The sequence below is a fragment of the Lates calcarifer genome, linkage group LG6, assembly GCF_001640805.2.
Source record: "Lates calcarifer isolate ASB-BC8 linkage group LG6, TLL_Latcal_v3, whole genome shotgun sequence".
Taxonomy (NCBI): Eukaryota; Metazoa; Chordata; class Actinopteri; family Centropomidae; genus Lates; species Lates calcarifer.
The window spans coordinates 2,401,558-2,421,546 of record NC_066838.1 but is presented as its reverse complement, the minus strand read 5'-3'; the positions used below and the strand labels follow the sequence as shown (position 1 = coordinate 2,421,546).

At 40.8% G+C, this 19,989-nt stretch overlaps 3 protein-coding genes across 4 annotated transcripts; 2 read left to right on the top strand and 1 right to left on the bottom strand.

Moving 5' to 3' along the window:
- The first annotated feature begins 41 nt into the window (after positions 1-41).
- Positions 42-5,669, top strand: LOC108899620 (alpha-1,3-mannosyl-glycoprotein 4-beta-N-acetylglucosaminyltransferase C). Of its 2 annotated transcripts, none has more exons than XM_018700168.2 (5): positions 42-269; positions 2,197-2,295; positions 2,551-2,701; positions 3,518-3,772; positions 3,870-5,669. In XM_018700168.2, the coding sequence occupies exons 2-5, from the start codon at positions 2,200-2,202 to the stop codon at positions 4,772-4,774; spliced, it is 1,407 nt and encodes a 468-aa protein (XP_018555684.1). In that variant the 5' UTR covers positions 42-269; positions 2,197-2,199; the 3' UTR covers positions 4,775-5,669. The 2 variants fall into 2 exon arrangements, with proteins under 2 accessions (XP_018555684.1, XP_018555683.1); XM_018700167.2 differs by lacking the exon at positions 42-269 and adding an exon at positions 296-1,391.
- On the bottom strand, positions 5,599-8,830 carry cfap126 (cilia and flagella associated protein 126). The gene is made up of 5 exons (XM_018700170.2): positions 8,419-8,830; positions 8,274-8,336; positions 8,048-8,122; positions 7,726-7,926; positions 5,599-6,029 (listed from the first exon to the last, which is right to left on the bottom strand). Exons 1-5 carry the CDS (start codon positions 8,443-8,445, stop codon positions 5,715-5,717), a joined length of 681 nt encoding a protein of 226 aa, XP_018555686.1. The 5' UTR covers positions 8,446-8,830; the 3' UTR covers positions 5,599-5,714.
- Positions 8,831-9,151: 321 nt separating this feature from the next.
- Positions 9,152-17,242, top strand: ccnq (cyclin Q). The gene is made up of 5 exons (XM_018700169.2): positions 9,152-9,495; positions 9,972-10,155; positions 12,017-12,149; positions 12,582-12,800; positions 15,698-17,242. The coding sequence occupies exons 1-5, from the start codon at positions 9,348-9,350 to the stop codon at positions 15,785-15,787; spliced, it is 774 nt and encodes a 257-aa protein (XP_018555685.1). The 5' UTR covers positions 9,152-9,347; the 3' UTR covers positions 15,788-17,242.
- The last annotated feature ends 2,747 nt before the right edge of the window (positions 17,243-19,989 follow it).

Genomic DNA, 19,989 nt, shown 5'->3' with positions numbered 1-19,989 from the left:
CAGTGACGACACACCTGGTTTATATAAAGCCACGGCCACCTCCAAGCTTGTATTCACGCCCTTACAGCGTGTTGCGTAGGGGAAGGAGTAGAGCGAACGCAACGGAGAGCATGAGGGAATGCTGTTTCTCATATGCAGTATACGAGCGAGTCTTTTCCCCCCTCTCCTTTAACGTCCTCTTTAATTTTCCGTGCCTTATAAGTACAAAATCAAGGAGTGCAATCCACTGACTGTGACAGTCAGCCGCCGTGCTGCTGAGGCGTTAGGAGGTGAGCGACTATGTTGGACAAATTTCATTTTTAAAAGAACCATGAAGATATCTGACTCACACCAGCTGTTTGTCTGTATACGGTTACTCTGTTAGTAAATGTACGATGCCTTAAGATAACTTTGCTTTTTGTTATTTTGCTATTCATTTGAGGAAAAGCGTGGTGTCGGCATCGGTTTATGTTGTAACTTCAAATTAAGCTGCTTTATCACTCAGTTTTTTTACTTTTCGCTAGCAAGACTGCTTCTCCGTAGCGTCAAATGTAGCCGAACAGTTTACTTGTAGTTTACTTGAACGACACAAGTTAACAGTAAATGTATTTTTAAAAAAATAACCGCTAACGTCAGTATTGCACTCCACAGATAATTTATTGTCAGTTTCTTTTATAGCGTTTTCATGAAGGGATTCTGGTTGACAGTAGCTGATAACTTTGTGTAACATTATCTGCCACGATAAAAGCTATAGTAACGTTACTTTTTATAGTCGGTGGTTAACGTAATCTCCGGTTATCTCTATCCCGGGGAAACGTTACTATTGGTCTAGCTACAGTTTTCATTTGGTAGCCTTAAAGGAAAAAAACATATCCTATTAGCCAAGCCACTACATTCAGAGGCACACCTGTCCTGTCAGTCAGGTTTCTGCAATGGAATGAATGTTTAGATTTTGAATTCGAGGTGGGGGAGAATGAGCTGAGGTAATAGTAGATGAGGAGACCAGAGCTATATTTAATGCCAGCAATGGAGGCTCAGTGTGCTTGTTGACAAAACAAAGGCAGTGTAGTTTGAAAATGTTATGAAGCCTGTTTAGTGTCCCGACGCCAGCGTAGGAGTAGTCAGACGGGACCTTAAACTATCTGGAGTTCATCTTAATATGACTCCTGGACTATATGAAACCTGATTTGTCAGTGCGTGCAAACGGAGTGGAGGAGGGCACATTGTCTCAGCTAAATATATATCTAAAGGTTACCATACATCTAGTTAGTCATACAGTGTTGACAGTACGTCCCCTGTCTCATTCACTCAAAACTCCCCACCCTTTTGTTTGTGGTAAGATTATTCTGATAACAGAGCCATACTGTAACTGCAGTGATGAAAGACAAACAAAGAGCACAATAGGAATGGAAGTGAGTATAAGTACCAGCTAACAGTCTGCACTGTACAATGGCAGCAGTCTATTTTATAATGATCACATTAATGTCTCAGTTAACCAATTCTGTGTTTCTGTCTTTAGTATAATTATGTGGAATTAAGTTTAAGTTATAATCCCATAACCCTAAAAAAAATGGCAATGGTGTGAAAAAGAAGCTGCTAACAATGCTAACATTAAAGCAGTATGAGTTATGATCAGGAATCAAGTTTAAATGTTGTTTAAATGAGGTTCTAAAATTGAAAATGGGTCTAGGCATGTTGAATCAGTCATTTTTGTAGTATAGATGTCCAGAGGAGAAGAGGAGAGGCCCTTACCACTGGGTCAGGAGAACAGGGAGGTGTAGCCACACAGTGATAAAGATGTGATCAATTTACTACTAGTATCAGCCAGATAAAATATTTCTCAGTTTAATTAATGTTCTGACCATAGATTTGATCACATGACAACATCCGGCAGACACATTAGAATACAATGTTGAGGGACTTGGTGGCTCAGAATGTTACAGGGGTATATTCTACTGAGCAACAGTGAAATGTCCCTTACTCAACTCTACTTTGTAAATGTATACAGAAGCCTCTAAACAACACCGAGAGCAGCTTCTTGATACCAAACTCAACACACAAAGTCTGTCTAACCTGTCACGGAGTCTGAGCCATCTGAAACATTCATTAACTATTAGCTGAATTATTTACTGTTGTGCTGACTGAGTTACATACCAGTATAATGAACAGGGTATCAACTCTGTGTGCATGTGTGTGCGTATGTGTGAATGTGTATAGGAAATGCGACGTTATTCAAAGAAGAAGAATGTTCTTTTGGCAGTGCTCCTTCTCATTGGGGGATTATACTTCATTAGCCACCCCAACTTCCTTATTTCTGTAAGTACACACACACACACACACACACACACAGGCAGACAGGATGGGCAGGAAGGGTTACATTTCAGCCCATGAGATGGAGCATGTTCATTTTTGCTGCCTGCTGGGAATGAGCTGCAAGCATAACTTGTTTTACTGCTCTTGTTTTGCAAAATGCAAAACATCCACGTTTGCAGCTGGATGATAAAGCCCTCATAACAAAGCATTCTTATGTATGCATATTTCTTGCAATAAATATTTGTCTTTGTTTTGCAGGGCCTGACAGGGTCACATGAGCAGATTCCAAATGAGTTATCTTGGCAAGCGGAGCGATTGGTCAGCAAGGAGTCCTGGGTTGAACAGGGAGTTTACCTACCTCTCAATGTGTCTTATCAACTGCTTGCTGGAGCACCATCTACTCAACAGAGTGGGTGACTCACTTTGACTTTTTGTCTTTTGCTATATTAAGGTGCTCCTGCCGTGTGACTATTCAGTGTTTTGGCTTGTGGTTTTTGTTAGTTAGCTTGCTGTTAGCTGGCCATTCCTTTTACAGAGGTGCAAACACTGGGAGCTCTCTCCTGTAACATGCATGCCACATTTCTGGTTTACCTTGTGATAGTCACACAGAAAGATAGTCACTGCCATGATAACTTCACTAGTAGTAGTAGTAGTTGTAGTTTTGTGTCAGAGAATGTTGGATCTTCTATTTTATGTCTCACCTGCACCTATAGCACCATCCCCCACCAACACAGGATGTGGGCTATTTTAACACGAGGCTGATTTTTTTGTTTGAATGTCTGCTAAGATACTATGTAGATATATTCAAGGTCAGGTTGAAGGTACATCAGATCAGGGTTAGAAAATGGGCTCACCTGTCAGAGAGCCCAGTAGATGTATGATGATGCAACCCAATGGGCCTAATGATAGGTCAAAGTATCATTTAACATCAGGACTCCCATAGGATTGCTCATAACTTTTGACACAATGCACCATGAGTATTGATCATATTTAATAAATATTGCTAACAGATGCTTCTATTTCAAGGAATGGAAAGTTTTTTAACCTTTTATGGGAACAGAAACAAGATGTCACTTCCCAAAAAACTATTTAGAGCATGTTAAGTGCCACCGAGGAAGTAGCTAGAATTGTTATTTTACACAGTTAATAATAGTGACACCAATTGGTGGTTTTGAATGATATAAAACCCCCTGACACTTGATGTTTCTGTCCTGACATGTTTCAGGGTATTTATCTGTTGGATTATCATCAGTAAAGAGGAAGAAGGGCAGCTATTTAATTCCCACCTTGAAGTCCCTCTTCTCCCAGTCATCTCCTGAGGAGCGCTCCTCCATGGTGGTGGTAGTGCTGCTAGCAGATTTTGACGTCAGCTGGAGAGTGGCTACAGTGAGCGAGATCAAGACTGTATTTGCCTCCGAGCTGGAACAAGGCCAGCTGGTGGTCCTCCATGTTCCTCAGGATTTGTACCCTCCACTTACAGGTGCAGCAGACATGTGATCCTACTAGTGCACTAATTCATTGGAATCAATGTCATGACTGTCTGTCTGATAGTGAAAGTCTATCTGGTTCCCCTACAGGTCTAAAGAGGAACTACAATGATGCTCCAGAAAGGGTATCATTCCGCTCCAAGCAGAACTTGGATTACTCCTTCCTGATCCACTACAGTGCCAGTCTTGGTCAGTACTACCTCCAGCTGGAGGATGACGTCTCCTCTGCCAAAAACTTCCTGACCACCATCAGGAGGCACATTGAGGAGCAAGAGGTGAAGAAGACCACTTGGGCAATGCTGGAATTCTCAGCCTTGGGCTACATTGGGAAACTCTACAAATCGGCCCACCTTCCTCTCCTGGCCCGCTTCCTCTTCCTCTTCTACCAAGAAATGCCCTGTGACTGGTTGATGGGTCACTTTCGAGAGTTGCTGACTCAGAAAAAGCCAATCCTCTTTAAACCCTCGCTGTTCCAACACATGGGGACTTTCTCGTCGTTCCAAGGGACATACAACAAGCTGAAGGACAAGGACTTTGAGGAGGGGTTCTACAGTAATCCGCCAGCTGAAGTTTACACTGATATGTCCACCTATCAGAAACACTTACCCAAACTGGCCTGGGATGCTGGGGAGGGATTCTTCTGGGGACGCTCCCCTGAAAAAGGAAATTACCTGACTGTGGTGTTCACCGACCCTACAGTAGTGACAGGGATATTTGTAGAAACAGGGTCAGGTGGTAAAGACCTCCTGGAGTCTGCTCAGGTGGAAATAGGCCACGACGTGGTTACCATCGAGAAAGGGGAGAGGAGTTGTAGAGAGTTCCAGCCACTGGGGACATTAGAGAATGGGAGGTTTGAGATGCAGGAGATGGACAGAAAATATAGCTCTGCCTCGTCCTGTCTGAGAATACAAGTCACAGCAGGGCAGAAGGACTGGGTGATCATTAGGAAAATCAGGATCACAAAAAAGCTTAATATGCTTCCAACCCAAGTGTAGGTGTGACTTTCTCTTCCTCTCAGATTAATAATTTATTTTTGTCTGCCAGACCTTGTATGCATATTGAACTTGTGACTTTTGTGCCTTGTTAAAGTTTCATTCAGTGCTTAATGAAACTGTGTAAAGCTACTGTCAATATGAAGAAAATATTTGACCAAGCCCTGGGATGTGCAGAGATTTGAAATGATAAAAGTTCCTTTTTGCAATAAGAAGCAGTTGCATGTGTTCTATATTTGTATTTATTTAACTAAACATCATGATCCAGACTGATTTTAAGACCCGTGCACACTAGAGGTGGCTATTTGTATTGTCCATTGTTTCTAACTGTTTCTAAGCGGTGAGGTGTGGAGGAGGGAATAACTGACTGAAATTCATGTGGTTTTATAATGATGAGTCATGGGGACAAGGGCATTCTGTGTTGTGAGTGTGCTGTGGTTCATTTCTCAAAACATGGAAGGCAGCGTTATACTGTCAGATACAATATCTTTAATCAGAACACACACATAGTTTTCCCAGAATTTAAGAGGATGCCTATTCAAACTACTGGCTGACAAATACACGGACCAACGGTCACAGAGGAGAGAACAATAGCTTATTCTTTTGTGATGTTAAATGTTGCTGGAACTCTTATTGTTACTCTGGTCAGCTCAGGGGGAGGTGGGGTGACTTCTGACAGCAATCACTGAGTCATACATCCATATTTTTAAAAAAAGAAGTTGTTGAAGTTTTTATAAATATCTTTTTTTTATACATTGTCTTTTCATGATTTATGAGTTTGAGGCACTTTCAGTATAATCAGCCTTGCTAAAATAAGTAAGAACTGGTAGAGTTACAATGCATTTATTTTTGTAGGTATTGTTTTCATCCACTAGAGAATTAAATAAGTTCACTGGTCTTGCTGTGTGTCTCTGTATCTCTGTTTGGAGGATGGTGGTGCTCCTCAACTGGTTGCTTTCTCTGACACATTGCTTGCTGGTCTCCCCTTGCCAGTTTCAGGCCTGCTGTTGGTTTCCTCTCCAGCAGCTGGTTTCTCTTCAGCTGCAGAGCGCTGGCTCAATGGCCTGTCTTCCCCAGTGGCCACAGTAGCTTGTTTGTCTTCAGCAGACTGAGCTACAGATCCAGCCACAGCTGCCTGCGAGTCCTGGTTTTGGCTGGCAGTTCTCTCGCCTCCAGTGACAGGGCGGTTCTGAGATGCTGGCCGGGCCTCAGCTGCGGAGGATGGGGCGGCACAGTCCTGCTGCACATCCCCATTGGTCTGGAAGGAGTGAGAACAGAGATGAGGCCAAACTTGAAAAGCAAGACAATAAAATTTTTTAAAAGGAAAAATACATTTTTCTTATTACAAATAAAAAGCTAAATATTTTAGTGCAACTTTTGTACAGCAGGCTTACTTTGTCTGGCATGACCAGTAGCTTTTGATGGCTAATGTTAGTTACATTTAGCAAACATCTGACATTACCTGTTACATCTGTTGACTACATGCCTCTTTTCTGCCTACTCTATAGAGTTTACAGTCTTTTGGTTTGGTATACCCAGTAGCTAATGGTGCTATTAACTGAACTTTTTTTCCTGACTCTTCTTTGCTTGTGCTACTGTAACACTACTTACTTTTTTTGCTAGATGAATATGTCAGTAAACACTACATTTTTACTTCTTGTAAAAAGAAATGGAAGAATGGACATGTCAGTAGTCAGTGGTCAAAGCTTGATTTGTTTAGACAAAAACCAAATGGCTGTTAATGACCGCAGATTATCAGGTTGAGGAAGAGTTGGAGGCTTCTCATTTTAGTGGTTGGATTTGTCCTTTGGTACAGTGCCTGTAACTTTATATAACAGAAGATCCATTATACAGCAGTGCTTCTATTAGATTGCTAACATTAACTAATATTAGCCAGTAAAAGCTACTAGCCAGATACCAAGACTGAGTAAAACTGTGGCAGTGTTTTGAGGACTTAAATTTATTTCAACCAAAGAAAAGACAAATACGTTTGCAAGACTGAATTAGATTACCTAAATCCATAGTCTCCAGGGTTGTTTTCAGGATTGCAGTATTAGTAGAATCTATTTAAAAATCATTGACTTAATTTGTGTTTTGCTTCTCCTCCACTTCTCAAGGTGAAAAAGGCTAATTAAATAACCGTGTCAAGAAGTGCATGCTCATAGTAAAGCATGCCTCCATTCAGGTCTGAGCACATAACCTACTCAATTGTTTATTTTGTGAAAACACTAAATACATTTGAAATGTTTTTGGGGAGAATGTGATGTCTGACCTTATCAAATGTTTGGCAGTATCAAATATCAGATTGCCTCACATTATGGCAAACTGGTTTTCAGTTTAGCTGACCCCACCACCCGAAGGTACCACAGAGAAAAAATCCAGCCTGTGAACCTTTTAGTTGGTGAAAGCATTGTGTTGTCATAAACTCTTCGACATCTCAACTCCTCCCTTGCCCACAGCCCTGCTGTGTTCATTGATTTTTTAATAACATTTGTTTGATTTAGATTAGGCGATAAAAAATTCAGCAGTATGTTTCAGCGGGTCAGTAGTACAGTTGCAAACATACTGTATTTGTCCTGTACTTTTACTCTGTCTTTGAGTAAAGATGGTTTGCTCAGACCTCTGTGGGCTGTTGATCCCTGCCAAGAATCACCTCAAAGGTCACATCTGTCAAGCTTTACCTGGAAACTGAAAAAACTTGAAAAGAAAAACTAAGGTCTGCCTAAACTTTGCACTGTAGTTAACTATGACGACCATCACACCCTTGAAACACCCACTGTGTAAAAACAGAATGGGCTTTTTAAATAGATCTTGTGAAAAGATAAGGCAAGGCCAAAAAGGCTGCAGGAGGTCATGGGAAAGCTTTCTGGATATCCTCAAGAAAACACTGGACAAAAATCATGCACACATATGTTTGTGTTTTTTTCTTCCTGTTAACAGACTGTGGGCCTAACCTGTTTGCCAACATCCTGCAGTCTAGCTGAGTTTTTGCTGCAGCAGTGTTGCTGAGACTTTCCGATGTGCTGTGGGTCAAAGCCCCAGGACTTCAGCCTGTTGAGACCATCCACAGAGCGGCCTGTGGGGTTGATGCGGTGAGCTGGGATACGAGCAGGTAGATCCCAGGTCCCCTTAAAGTCTGGCCATGCACCGCCCCTCTGTAACATTTTATATATCCACACACAGACACACACAAGAGAAGGAGTGGAGTCTTAGATTTACAAGGACAGAAAGGACAGTTTTGATATACAGAGAAAAAGAGGTTTGATATGTTCTCACTTTAACCACTCCTGGGAGCAGATGTCCTCTGTCATTGGCAATGAACATGGTGTGACCCTGCTGTGCAGTGGGTCTCTGCACACACACACACACACACACACACACAGGCACAGTGAAGTCAAATAAGTAGATGACAATGCTAGTCTTGAAACTACCAGGCAATGTGAAATGCAACTAGTATAAACAACGGGACAGGAATTGCTGATGTAACATGAACCAGCTCTACCTCTTTGAAGTGCTTCGTCTCACACCAATTCTGCAGCCTCTGGGACTGGAAGGCACTGTTATACTGAGGATGGAAAGTAGATGAGATTATGTCAGAATGTATAAGCAAAACATAACAGGAAAATGTTTAATGATTTTTATCTTACCTGATTTGCTGAGTAACTGGACGACATCTCTGCATCTGCCTACAGCCTCTGTGGCTGTTTTTGTTGACTCGTTGCATAGCAACACAATCATGGGTAAAAGACCACACAACACAGAATAACAGTTTAACATACCGGAAAACCAAAACTGATGAATGAGTTTGTTGACTGTGTTTGTAGATACATAATGTTCAAGTGGCAATGTGAATCTGTTTTATTAATTATCAACGTATGTATATGAATTTGCTCTATGGGCTTTAGCTTCCAAGACGACTTTTACTTTGAAAGTCGTAACCGGAACTATACCACCTGTCAATGTCTACATACTTATTCAGGCATAAGACATAAGTTATCACATTTTTGTGTATTTTGTTATGATGCTGATATTGTTATCTAGAAATTCAATACGTTTGTTCTTCATGATGACAGGACAGATTTGAAGAAATCTTTATTCATGCATCTGGAGCTTTGTCAGTCCTGAAGCATTTATATCACTTTTTGTTCATGTCGCAAGCATAAGTGCATAAAGCATATTGAATAAATCATGCTGCAGCCGCAAAGAATTGTGGGACAGCATTGTCTCCTTTTCTTTCAGAGAGTTGGGTCCAGTTTATCATATATTAAAGAATGTATGAAACAGCAATGAGATATGAAGATTAGGTACTTCCGGGTCATTTCACTCAGTTACGAACCTTTCTAAGAAAAAAAAATGACCGGAAAATCAACTATTTTTCTTCCGGTAACGTCCTGTTTGGGAGCATGGTAGCAGTAAAATGAACTGAGAATACTGACAACGTCCAGCTAACTTAGCACACCTCCACCTTTGTGTTCCGTTTGTGTTGTACATTAAAAATATACACCTACCCTGCCGTAGCATAACTCTGCAGCTCCGGGTAGGTAAGTTTACACAATAGCCTGACGGTCCATGAGCAATGGAGGGTCCGTCCTCTCGCGTGTCTGTCGCGCGTGATGGACCGCTGCGGCTGACGGGCAGGAGAGACTCCGGCGGGGAAGCGGAGTCTGACTCTGCCCAGGACATGAAAACGCACTTTCGTGTCTGTCGCTTCATTATGGAGACAGGTAACCTACCCAGGGAGCTGTGTGTGTCATCGGGTCATCATCCCACGTCAAGTAGTGTACTCTGAAACGGAATTTGTGTGCTTATTTTTCTCAGTCATTTAGTTCGATTGTTAAATCCACCTCACCCAGTGTCAGCTGGGATAGGCGACCCTTAGGATAATCGCTATAGTTTAATGGATGGATATTCAACACATACCTGATCCACTGAGAACCATTTACTCAGCCTCAAGCTTTTGCCTTTGTTGATTATTTGCTTCTGTGTGTTTTGGTGGAAAAATGATTGTGTCATAATCATAGATGGTCCAGAACTCTGAATTGCTGCCTACATTTTTTCAGTGATTGACTGAAATGAATAATAAACTGTTATGAAATGGCAATTCAGTGTGATTGTCAGACCTTAGTCAAACTTATTAAGTATATAGATCTGTATTACATGGATGTGTGTTATGTTCACTGCTCCCTCTTTCCTTGCTCAGGAGTGAAATTAGGTATGCGCTCGGTGCCCGTGGCCACAGCATGTGTGTTATACCACCGTTTCTTTGAACGTGTCAGCATACGTGCTTATGAACCATACCTGGTGGCCATGAGCTGTGTGTACCTGGCTGGTAAAGTGGAGGAGCAGCACATCAGGACCCGTGACATCATCAATGTAAGCCACAGGTAATATGCTTGGTTAAGAGTGGGAACTGCCTTCAGCAAACTGCATGTTATTATAAAGCAAGTAACTTAACATAATTCAAGTCTTTGAGAAAGATGTGAGAGACAGGCCACTCGCCCTGAAACACACTTAATCAGCTTTTAGATGTTGAATGTTACTCATCAACTGAAGGTTTTTATCTTGACTCTCTGAACTCTTGTCATCTGTTAGGACATTTAATTAAAATGATAAAATCGATGATTTTCATTAGACAGTAATTTTAGGATGAACACAAACACAGATGTTAAAATGCTGTAGCTTGATTCAGAGTACATCATTAGTATCATTAGAGTGAATGTGTTTTGAAGTTGGCAAATGCTGGATATAGTTATGAAGAGCAGCTTGATTATAGTAAATATGTTCATTATTCAGATCAGTTCAGTGTTGTAGATTTAAAATGGGTAAAACTCATTTGTGCCTATCTACACTCAATAACCTATTATAACAAAGTGAAAACACAAGTTTAGAAGTTTTTGCAAATTAAAAGAAAATTGAAATTGAAATCGCTCATTTACAAAAGTATTCGGACCCTTAATTCAGTACTTTGTAAAAGGCCATTAGGCAGTGTAGATTTGAATCATCTTGCATCAGTCTCTATAAGCTTTGCACACTGGGATTTGGGCAGATTATCCCATTTTCCTGGCAGATCCTCGTAAGCTCCATCAAATTGCACGAGAAGTGTCTGTGAACATCTCTCCACAGATGTTCTATGAGCTTTGGTTAGGCCACTCAGACAGTCAAAGACTTGTCCTGAAGCCACTCCAGCATTGTCTTGGCTGTGTGCTGTGTGCTTCATCCTTCTCTCAATTTTGACCAGTTTTCCTGCCTCTGAGAAGTGTCCCCACCATAGGGTCAGTATTAGCCAGGTGATGAGCAGTGCCTAGTGTTTGCCAGACATAATGTTTGGAGTTCTGCCCAAAGGGGTTCAATTTCTGTCTCTTTCGACCAGAGATATTTTTCCTCATGCTCCCAGAGTCCCAATAATTATTTTCATTATTAATTAAGATTTTTTCTCATTTATTCTATTGGTTGTTGTTGGTCAATAAAATGTCACAATGTAATGAAAGATATCCATCACAATCAGCCAGACCCAAGTTTACGCCTTTGATTTGCTTGTTTTGTTCAGCCAACAGTCCAAAACACAATTATATTCAGTTTCATTTTGTTTTACATGATCAACGATGACATCATTACCAAAGCAGGAATATGTCTCTCTTAGTTGATTGGCATCCAGCTTCTCCAATGTGTCACCTTTCTGCTTTTGTCTATATCATTGTAAATTGAGTATGTGTGGGTTTTTGACTAATGGCTAGACAAGACATTTATAGACGTTACTTTTGACGCTGGGAATTTTCAATATTTTTCCAAATTTTTGCCCATTTCATAATGAGTAAAATAACTGTCAGATTAGTTGAGAATTAAAAAATGATAGTAAGCCACAGCCATACTTTTCACCTATTAGCACAGCTAGTCAATTTTTGCATGTATTTGATAAATAACATGTGACAAGTGATGTATCTGTCATCCCATGTGTCTACAATGGTTTATTTAGCTGGTAATTAGTCAGACTGGCCAGTAAATGGTTGATGGTCTGAGTTTTCAGCTATGACCTGAAAATAAAGTGGAATGTTTACTTAAAATGGGCTCAGAATACTCAGAATTATGTGTTTGTTTTTTTTCTTGCACGACATTTTGAAAAGAGCAAAGCTGCTTTTTTTGCCCATCACTCTGCCATGTTCCGTCTTTTCAAAGTGGTCACCTTGAATGCTCTCTGCCTACACCTCCCTCCCACTCTCCATCTCTCCCTCCATTCCTCCCTTGCAGGTATTTCAACAGTGGCAGCGCTCCTCTAGAATGTGACAAGGAGTTCTGGGACCTGAGGGACAGCGTGGTGCAGTGTGAGCTCCTCATCCTCCGACAGCTCAACTTCCACGTCTCCTTTGAGCACCCTCACAAGGTAGGGGTGTGTGTGTGTGTGTGTGTGTGTGTGTGTGTGTGTATATGTATGTGTGTGTTTGTGCACATGTGCGTATTCCTGTCCCCCCTATTTAGTGTTGAGCCTCCTTGTCTGTCTCTGTTACTGTCTGATGTTGTCATGGTTGTCCTAGTCTGTTTGTGTACAGTTGCTGTACAATCTTGATTGTAGAGGTGTTTTCAGATATTAGTTGAAAATGCTGTATCTCCTTCCCTGGCTGATCTGACCTCTTTTAGCTTTTCTAATGTCTTTATTTTACTTCCATCTGGTGTAAAAGATGGAAAAGTCCATCAAAATTACTTCTACTTACCTGTGATTGGCTCATTATTATTGATTTACTTATGAATTGCTGTTTGCAGTATAGATTGCATTACATGCAGGATTCCAGGATTTTCTCTCTCTCTCTCTCTTCAGTATTTACTCCACTACTTATTGTCTGTGAAGTCACTGGTGAACCGCCATGCTTGGTCTCGAACCCCTGTTGCTGAGACTTCCTGGGCGTTGCTTAGAGACTGTTACCATGGAGCCATGTGCATCCGCCACACCCCCCAACACATCGCCATAGCAACTTTATACCTGGCTTTAAACAGCTACGGAGTGGAGCTGCCTGTTGGGGAGAAAGAGTGGTGGCAGGTATGTGTTTGCTGCAAAGGGCTCGGAATACCATTTGCAGAGAGAGGGCTGATCAAGTGCGTGCGTGTGTGTGAGCGAAGTGGCTCTGCATGTGAATTTATTAATATTGATAATATTGACTGTGAAACATTGCATAAAGTTGTAACTTATGGCAAATGTGTTAGCAAACAGTTGTCTGTTTACCCTGCCAGCAGGCACAGGGCAACATAAGCATTCATTTTGAGTCATGCCAATGGCCCCCTGATGAATGTAATTCTAGTGTTCATTCAGTTGAAATGTCATTTGATGAATAATCACTGAAAGCAGCTGAACTGTTGGTTGAAGGGTTAGAGATGAAAGCAGTTGGTCAGTCCTTTAAACAACAGTTGAATTAGAAATGATGAAAGCAATTTCATATTCATTTGAAGCTGAAGTGCTGGAAATGGTTCAAGAGTGTGCACTGTACAGTAATTAACTGAACAGTCAGTGGAACAGTATAAATTAATTGAAATGCCAGTTAATGTGTAAAGGCTACTGGAATAAAACTGAGTGAAAGAGTTAGAGGTGAAAGTATAAGAACTGAAGGCAACTGAAATAGCAGTTGAATTTAAACGATAAAAGCAACTGAACATGAAGTACCAGAGATAGTTAAAGTGTGCGCTATAAATGGCTGAAGTGTCTATTTGACACAAGTGGCGACATTGTTAAAATGTAGTTGAACTACTTCAACTACAGGCTGCTGCCGTTCAAATGGTATGGTCTCAACGTGCAGCTAAACAGAGAGGGTTGTTAATTGTCCCCAACCAGATAATCAAACTTTGAAGCTGAGGTTGGTCCAATATTATTTCTCCTCATTGATCTGTCTGTAAAATACAGTGGACACTGTTAAAATGATGTCCTCACCATGGTGTCTGTGGTTAGCATGGTCACATGGCAGTTGCAGCAGCAAGCTAAAAAGTTAAACCATCATAAACTCCAAATTCAGCAGCAAAAGGCTATGCTCATTCACAGTAGCAGCCTCCGTCTTCTTCCTCTTTGCTGCTGTCGCTGTAAATGATGGAGGAGGCAGCAGCATGAATTCATGAATAAGACTGAACAAAGTTGAAAGAGAAAACAAAGTAAATTTTTGATCTGTTGTAAAATTTTTAAATTGCCACTGATATACCAAAACAGAAAGATTACTGACCCCACTTTCTTTTACTGGTTGGCCAGTTGTTGCTTTATTATTTCTCTCTTTCCTGTGGGAAGAAAAGTCCAGTCTACAACAACAGAGTAGCATCATTAACTCAGTCACAACACTACTGCAGTCACTAAAGTATTATCAGCTCACTATCAGCATTGTATCCTTTTGCATTTTTGGTTAAAATGTACATCAGATATGAACCTTGCATTTCAAAGGGTTGATCAACAAGTTAGCACAGCCAGCACTGAAGTCATGGCCTCTTCTGATACTATAAGTGACTTTGGGCTTGTTTTGGTTGAAAGTTGCTGCCAGTGAGCCTTTTTGTATCATTTTTAAACACATATGTGTTTTAGATATGCTCAGAGAAATGTCATCATTATTTCTAAAATGCAATGTAATTCTTATTGAAACTAAATGATTGGGTGTGACATAGTACAGTGACTGATCATTTTAAGGAGAGGGACAGAGGGGAGGAGTCTCATGGACCTGCTGTAATCAATATTTTATGTTAACAGTGGATCATATGTCTTCATTTAATATGAAAAGTGTTGCTCATCTTGGTGAACCCACAAAGTATTGATGCCTGACCCTGCAATTCTGCTCAGCTCTGCACAGATTATTATCTTCATCATTATCAGTTTTGTGGTTTCCAGCAAAAAAAACCTCTGATAAACCCACTGTACACTTCCTGCTCGGCTCCAAACAGCAGACAGACAAAGTTAGTGACTAGCGGGTGAACACAGTGGAAGAAATGAATGCTAATGTTGCTCAGTGTCAACTGGACATGTAGATGCAGCGTTTTTCTACTCATATCGACCACTCACACTACAGGTCACATTCACCCATTCGCACACATTCATACAGCACTTGTTCTATACATGTTAAGTGCTCTCTAACACAGACACACACATTCATACACCGATGACACATCGGAGGCAATTTTGGGGTTCAGTATCTTGCCCTTACTTCAGCACGTGGACTGGAGGAGCCAGAAATCGAACCACCAACCTTCCGATTGGTAGGCAACCGCTCTACCTCCTGACCCCTAGCCGCAACTGTGGCTCTGTGCAACTGTGCACCCTAATGAAATAGAGAGACAAGGTGAGACCAGATCTCTCAGGTTCAGTTTCAGAAGCAAGAAAACCTCATTCAAAATCCTATAGACATTCTTAACAACACTAATGATGAAAAATCCAACAAAACATATATAGTTCTTCATGTAATAATTCTAGTTTTAGCAGCCTCTATAAAACATTGTTTTACATGAGCCCTTGACCTTCAGGCACTAAACTTCACATCTCAGACTGTAATAACAGCACCTGTAGTGGATCTCTCCAGAAACCATGTCTCTCTTTCTCTACTCTGGATAATCAACATTACTGTAATACGTTACTGTGTGCCATAGTTGGAGTACTGTGTCACATTTAGTGGAATATAAAGCATGGGGAACCTCTTCTAAATGTATAGTATTAATTGAACAGTGGTTGCAATTATAGTTTTCCATTGTCTTTTACAAATGAGGTCTCTTTTGTTATAGCCTGGATTTTATAAGTCACTATATCCAAATGCAAATGAAAAAAGTCAGGGTTTGTTATGGCTTTCTGCTTCAATCCTCAAGGCAATAAAATCTAGGTCGTTTGAAATGGTGTGTAGACCTTTGATGTCCACTGTTTATTGAGGCCAGGTGTGGAGCTAAAGTCTGTGTGTGTGTGTGTGTGTGTGTGCATGTACATAGGTGTTTTGTGAGGATGTGACCAAACCAGACATCGACGCTGTGATTTCAGACCTTCTTCAACTCTACGACATGGAGGCCAAGTGTATCTAAAGGACAAGACCTGCACACAGGAGACAGCTGTTTTGTCTGTCTGTGTGTTTCCTTCAGTTTGTTTTGTCATAGTATGAATATGCGTCCCTGTATGTGTGTGTGTGTGTGTGTGTGTGTGTGTGTGTGTGTGTGTGTGTGTGTGTGTGTGTGTGTGTGTGTGTGTGTGTGTGTGTGTGTTGTTCTCTGCATGTAAGTGTTGGGGTTCAGGTGCATTTGTGTACATGTGTCCCTCTGTGTTTGTGAGAGAGAGAGAGAAAGAGAGAGAGAGAGAAAGAAAGAAAGAGAGGACCACATTGTTTGCCCCAGTTAGTCTGCGAGCTGTGACAAAAACACACCTGCACTACTGACTCCTGCCACCTTGGGGAGACATTTCTTGCTTTCTGGTCTCTGATCTCTCAGCCCTGCAGAATACTGATGTGCTCTGGTTTCTCAGGTTTCTCAGAAACATCCCAGCACTCAGCAGCAGTAATCTCTTCACACTTCAGACATAAAATGTTTTAACTACAAATGCCACTGTATGAATTTGATGAACAGGTTCATCACTCAGTAATTCACCAGTAATTCCAACAAACCTATGAAAATGCATGGGAATAGTGACATTGTTTAGATATTTATCATTAAATGCCAGTCATTGGTTTTAAGATACTTAGTAACTCATCTTGACATTGCATATTATTGTGTAAATCAAAAGTATTAAGTGTTTCTGAAGGGCTGCCATTTCCAGATATCTTTTCATGAATTAGTTAAAAGATAGTTTGTAACTGTTGGCAGAGCACCAACCAGGTGAAAAGTATGTGGGGATGTGATTTGCTGTGTGCAACGAACATTACATAGTGAACAAAATGAACTCTGCAGACCCTGTCCTATCCTGTTAAGGATATGTCTGGTGATATTTTCCATGTTATCACTGTTTATAAATCCCATGAAGTGACCAAGAGACTTGCATGGAGTAATAATATTAGAAAAGACATAATAAAGGTAGTTTAACCATCAATTCCAGGTTCATTTTCTAATACAATATAAGTGGTTAATGAGAACCAGTTTTAATTTACATAATATCATTTGAAACATCCCAGACCAGACATTACATGTAAGGAAATTATTATATCATTGTTCATAAGAATGTTGTCGATCTTCTGTTGTGTGCTAAGTTATGTTTTCTTTATGTTACATTCATATTTACACTCATCTCTCAAATTTGCCATGTATCTAAAAAATATTATATAATTGACTTCCTGAGAGATAATCCCACAGAGGATCAAGAACTTACTTTTAAAGTTCAGATGAACAAACTGCATACCATTATTGGATTATTGAAGTGTATATATTCAGTATATTTTGTTTCCCAAGCTTCTTTTTTAATGTACAGTATATTTACATACACATCTTTGTTTTTTCTCTGGCATTTTTGTATGTACGACACATAAAACAATAAATACAAATGTCAAAAACACATTGTTAGTTATGTTTTTGGGGTTTTTTTTAGATTTATTTACAGTAATATAGTATAGTAGTAATATTTTCAGACTTATCCTTTCAGACTGAGGTTCACTTGTAGATAAACTCAAAATTAGCCCATCTGTGAAGACACCAGTGCGGCAAATGTTGTGGCAGCCCAGGGCTAAAAGGCCAGATAGCCTAGAGGTCGCCCCAGCTCTGTAATGTAATTTGGCCTGTGTGGTGTGTAAAGACAAAGTGAGCGTTGGGGTGACTTGAGGATACCCTGTCCTGATTTTTTTAATAGGGAGAATGTTTTGGGGGAATGTAATGAAACAAAGTTGTAACACTGCCAGCTGTATGACATGTGAAAACTCAGCAGTCACTGCTGTTTATCATCAAATATGTTTGACTTTGTTTGGTCTGTCTGCTCAGATATTGTGAATACTGTTAAAGGTTGCTTATTGTTACTGTACAAAGCTTCTCTGACTATTTTTAGAAGAGGAGCGTTTTGGTTTACTTAACTTTTAGTATTTATCTTGTAAAATCAGGTCTGCCTGTCTCAAGTGTGTGTGTGTGTGTGTGTGTGTGTGTGTGTGTGTGTGTGTGTGTGTGTGTGTGTGTGTGTGTGTGTTGGTGTGGGTGGGTGTTCAGGATAAAGGAGTCATAGTCACATGATCAACACTGACACATCTCTGTGTCTCTCTTTCTGTCTTTTCCTTTCTCCCCTCTTGCTCTGCTCATGCGTTCTGCCTCGCTCCACAGGACAGGAGTGTGTGCATCCCAACTGCATCACATGTCATACAATATTCTTCTTCCTGACACATTCTCTCCCTTCTTGTCTGTCACTCCTCCAACTCCAGCATTTTTTTCCCTCCCTCGTGTAGCTGCTGGGGAAAAATCTGGCTGTCTTTCTCTTAACTGCTCTTCATTTGCTCCATTCCCGTCATCTTCTTTCCAGCTTTTTTCATTCTCTCCATCTCTGTCGCTTTTGCCCTCAATCCCCCTTTATCACCCTCTCCCTAATTCCTTGTCCTCTTTCCACTTCTTTCCTCCTCACCCTCTCTCTTCTTCCCTGTGTCTCCCACATCTTTCCTCTCTCCTCCTTCGTGTATCCATACTTCTCCTTCCTCTTCTCCCTTTCTTCCCTCCTCCTCCCTCTGTCTCCTTAATGTTATATTAATAATGGAGAGGGTGCGTGTTCAGCCAGACTCCATGAATTAACCATCAGATGGGAAGGAGGACTGAGGGAAGGAGTCAGAGGAGTAGGGAAAAAGAGACTGACATGGATGGATGAGAGGTGGAGAAGTTAAGGAGAGGGGAATGGGGGCGTGGGGGGTGAAGGGAGGGCTGAGGAGTTGAAAAAGAAGGTAGAAAGGGAAAATGGCAAGTGGGAGAGGAGCTTATCTTTGTATCACACTTCAGCACTCTCCAGCCTGTTCTGACCACCTCTCTCTGTACTGTATGCCTCTGATCTGCTTGCACATCACTTCAGCCTTTACTGTGGGCTTGAGGGGAAGTCACAAGGTCACACACACAACCAGCTGTGTGTGTATGTCTCAGTGTACATGTGTGTTTACATCGAAATGACAGGTTGGGATGTTAATGTTGTATCAGGCCTGCAGTCTAGGAGCTGAGTGCCCTTGAACTGATAAAAGCTCTGCAGCCTTCAGCTTCAAACCTATTAGACATCAACCAAGCGATCCTAAACGCTCTAAATGCCTAATGCATAGACAATAGATTTAAGAAAGCAAGTTTGTGTGTGTGTGTGTGTGTGTGTGTGTGTGTGTGTGTGTGTGTGTGTGTGTGTGTGTGTGTATATATACTCTCAATATTGAAGGGTGGAGCAAAAAGTGCAGTCTGCATGATTCATCATCCATGATGTAAACAGTGGGATGAAAAGATGGATGGGTCAGCAGACAGACCAAGCCATCAAACTATCAGTCAAAAGTCTATCAAGACCTTTCAAACTGTTAGAGTTTCAGACTGTTAGAGCTGGTGATCAAAGTGTTAAAGCCCCTGAAGCCCCCAAATTTCAAGCATTTCAGACATTACATAAAACTTTTCAGAAAAAAAACTCCTCAGTCATTAATTATGAAGAGTTTAAGACCCAACAAGACTAAGAGTCTACAGACATACTAGCAACTGTACTTGAGTTAAATGGCTAATGTCAGCACACTAATGTTCTAATGTTTAGCAGGTATAATGTTTACTGTGTTCCACCATCTTAGTTTAGTGTTTGCATGCTAACAGTTGGCAATTAGTGGTTAACACAAATACAGCTGAGGCTGATGGGAATGTCATTAGTTTTGCAGGTATTTGGTCAAAAACCAGAGTTGGAAAGATTCAAATTTTGACCTGATGATGGTGCTAGACTAAAAGTTAAGGGTTCAAATTCATCTAGAGGGACATTCATGTCTGTTTCAAATGTTATGACAGCTCATCACATAGGTGAGATATTTCATTCAAAACCACAAATGTCAACCACAGTAGTTGTTAAGATACAGTATTTTCTGTATTAAAGCAGTGGACCAACCATCCTTAGACTAGCTTGTGAAAAATCAGTCCTGATGAAGCAGGATTGTGCGGGTGTGGTTTAATCAGATTCAGATCAGATTTGATTGACAGTAGCCTGACAACATGAGCAACACCCCCACAAATGTCAACACATTTTATTTAAATGTTGCTAAACTTTGATGGACATATGAGACACCATATTTTTTCTAAATGAACCCAAACACAAAGAACAAAAACACAATTCAGAA

Bases quoted from the DNA above. Each gene is read 5' to 3' on its own strand.
- LOC108899620 (XM_018700167.2), top strand. From the start codon at position 1,155: ATGAAACCTGATTTGTCAGTGCGTGCAAACGGAGTGGAGGAGGGCACA. The intron at 1,392-2,196 runs GTGAGTATAAGT...GAATGTGTATAG, and splicing joins AGAGCACAATAGGAATGGAA to GAAATGCGACGTTATTCAAA. The intron at 2,296-2,550 runs GTAAGTACACAC...TTTGTTTTGCAG, and splicing joins ACCCCAACTTCCTTATTTCT to GGCCTGACAGGGTCACATGA.
- cfap126 (XM_018700170.2), bottom strand. From the start codon at position 8,445: ATGTCGTCCAGTTACTCAGCAAATCAG. The intron at 8,337-8,418 runs GTAAGATAAAAA...TTCCATCCTCAG, and splicing joins CCAGTTACTCAGCAAATCAG to TATAACAGTGCCTTCCAGTC. The intron at 8,123-8,273 runs GTAGAGCTGGTT...GTGTGTGTGCAG, and splicing joins AGACGAAGCACTTCAAAGAG to AGACCCACTGCACAGCAGGG.
- ccnq (XM_018700169.2), top strand. From the start codon at position 9,348: ATGGAGGGTCCGTCCTCTCGCGTGTCTGTCGCGCGTGATGGACCGCTG. The intron at 10,156-12,016 runs GTAATATGCTTG...CCTCCCTTGCAG, and splicing joins ATCATCAATGTAAGCCACAG to GTATTTCAACAGTGGCAGCG. The intron at 12,801-15,697 runs GTATGTGTTTGC...GCATGTACATAG, and splicing joins GGGAGAAAGAGTGGTGGCAG to GTGTTTTGTGAGGATGTGAC.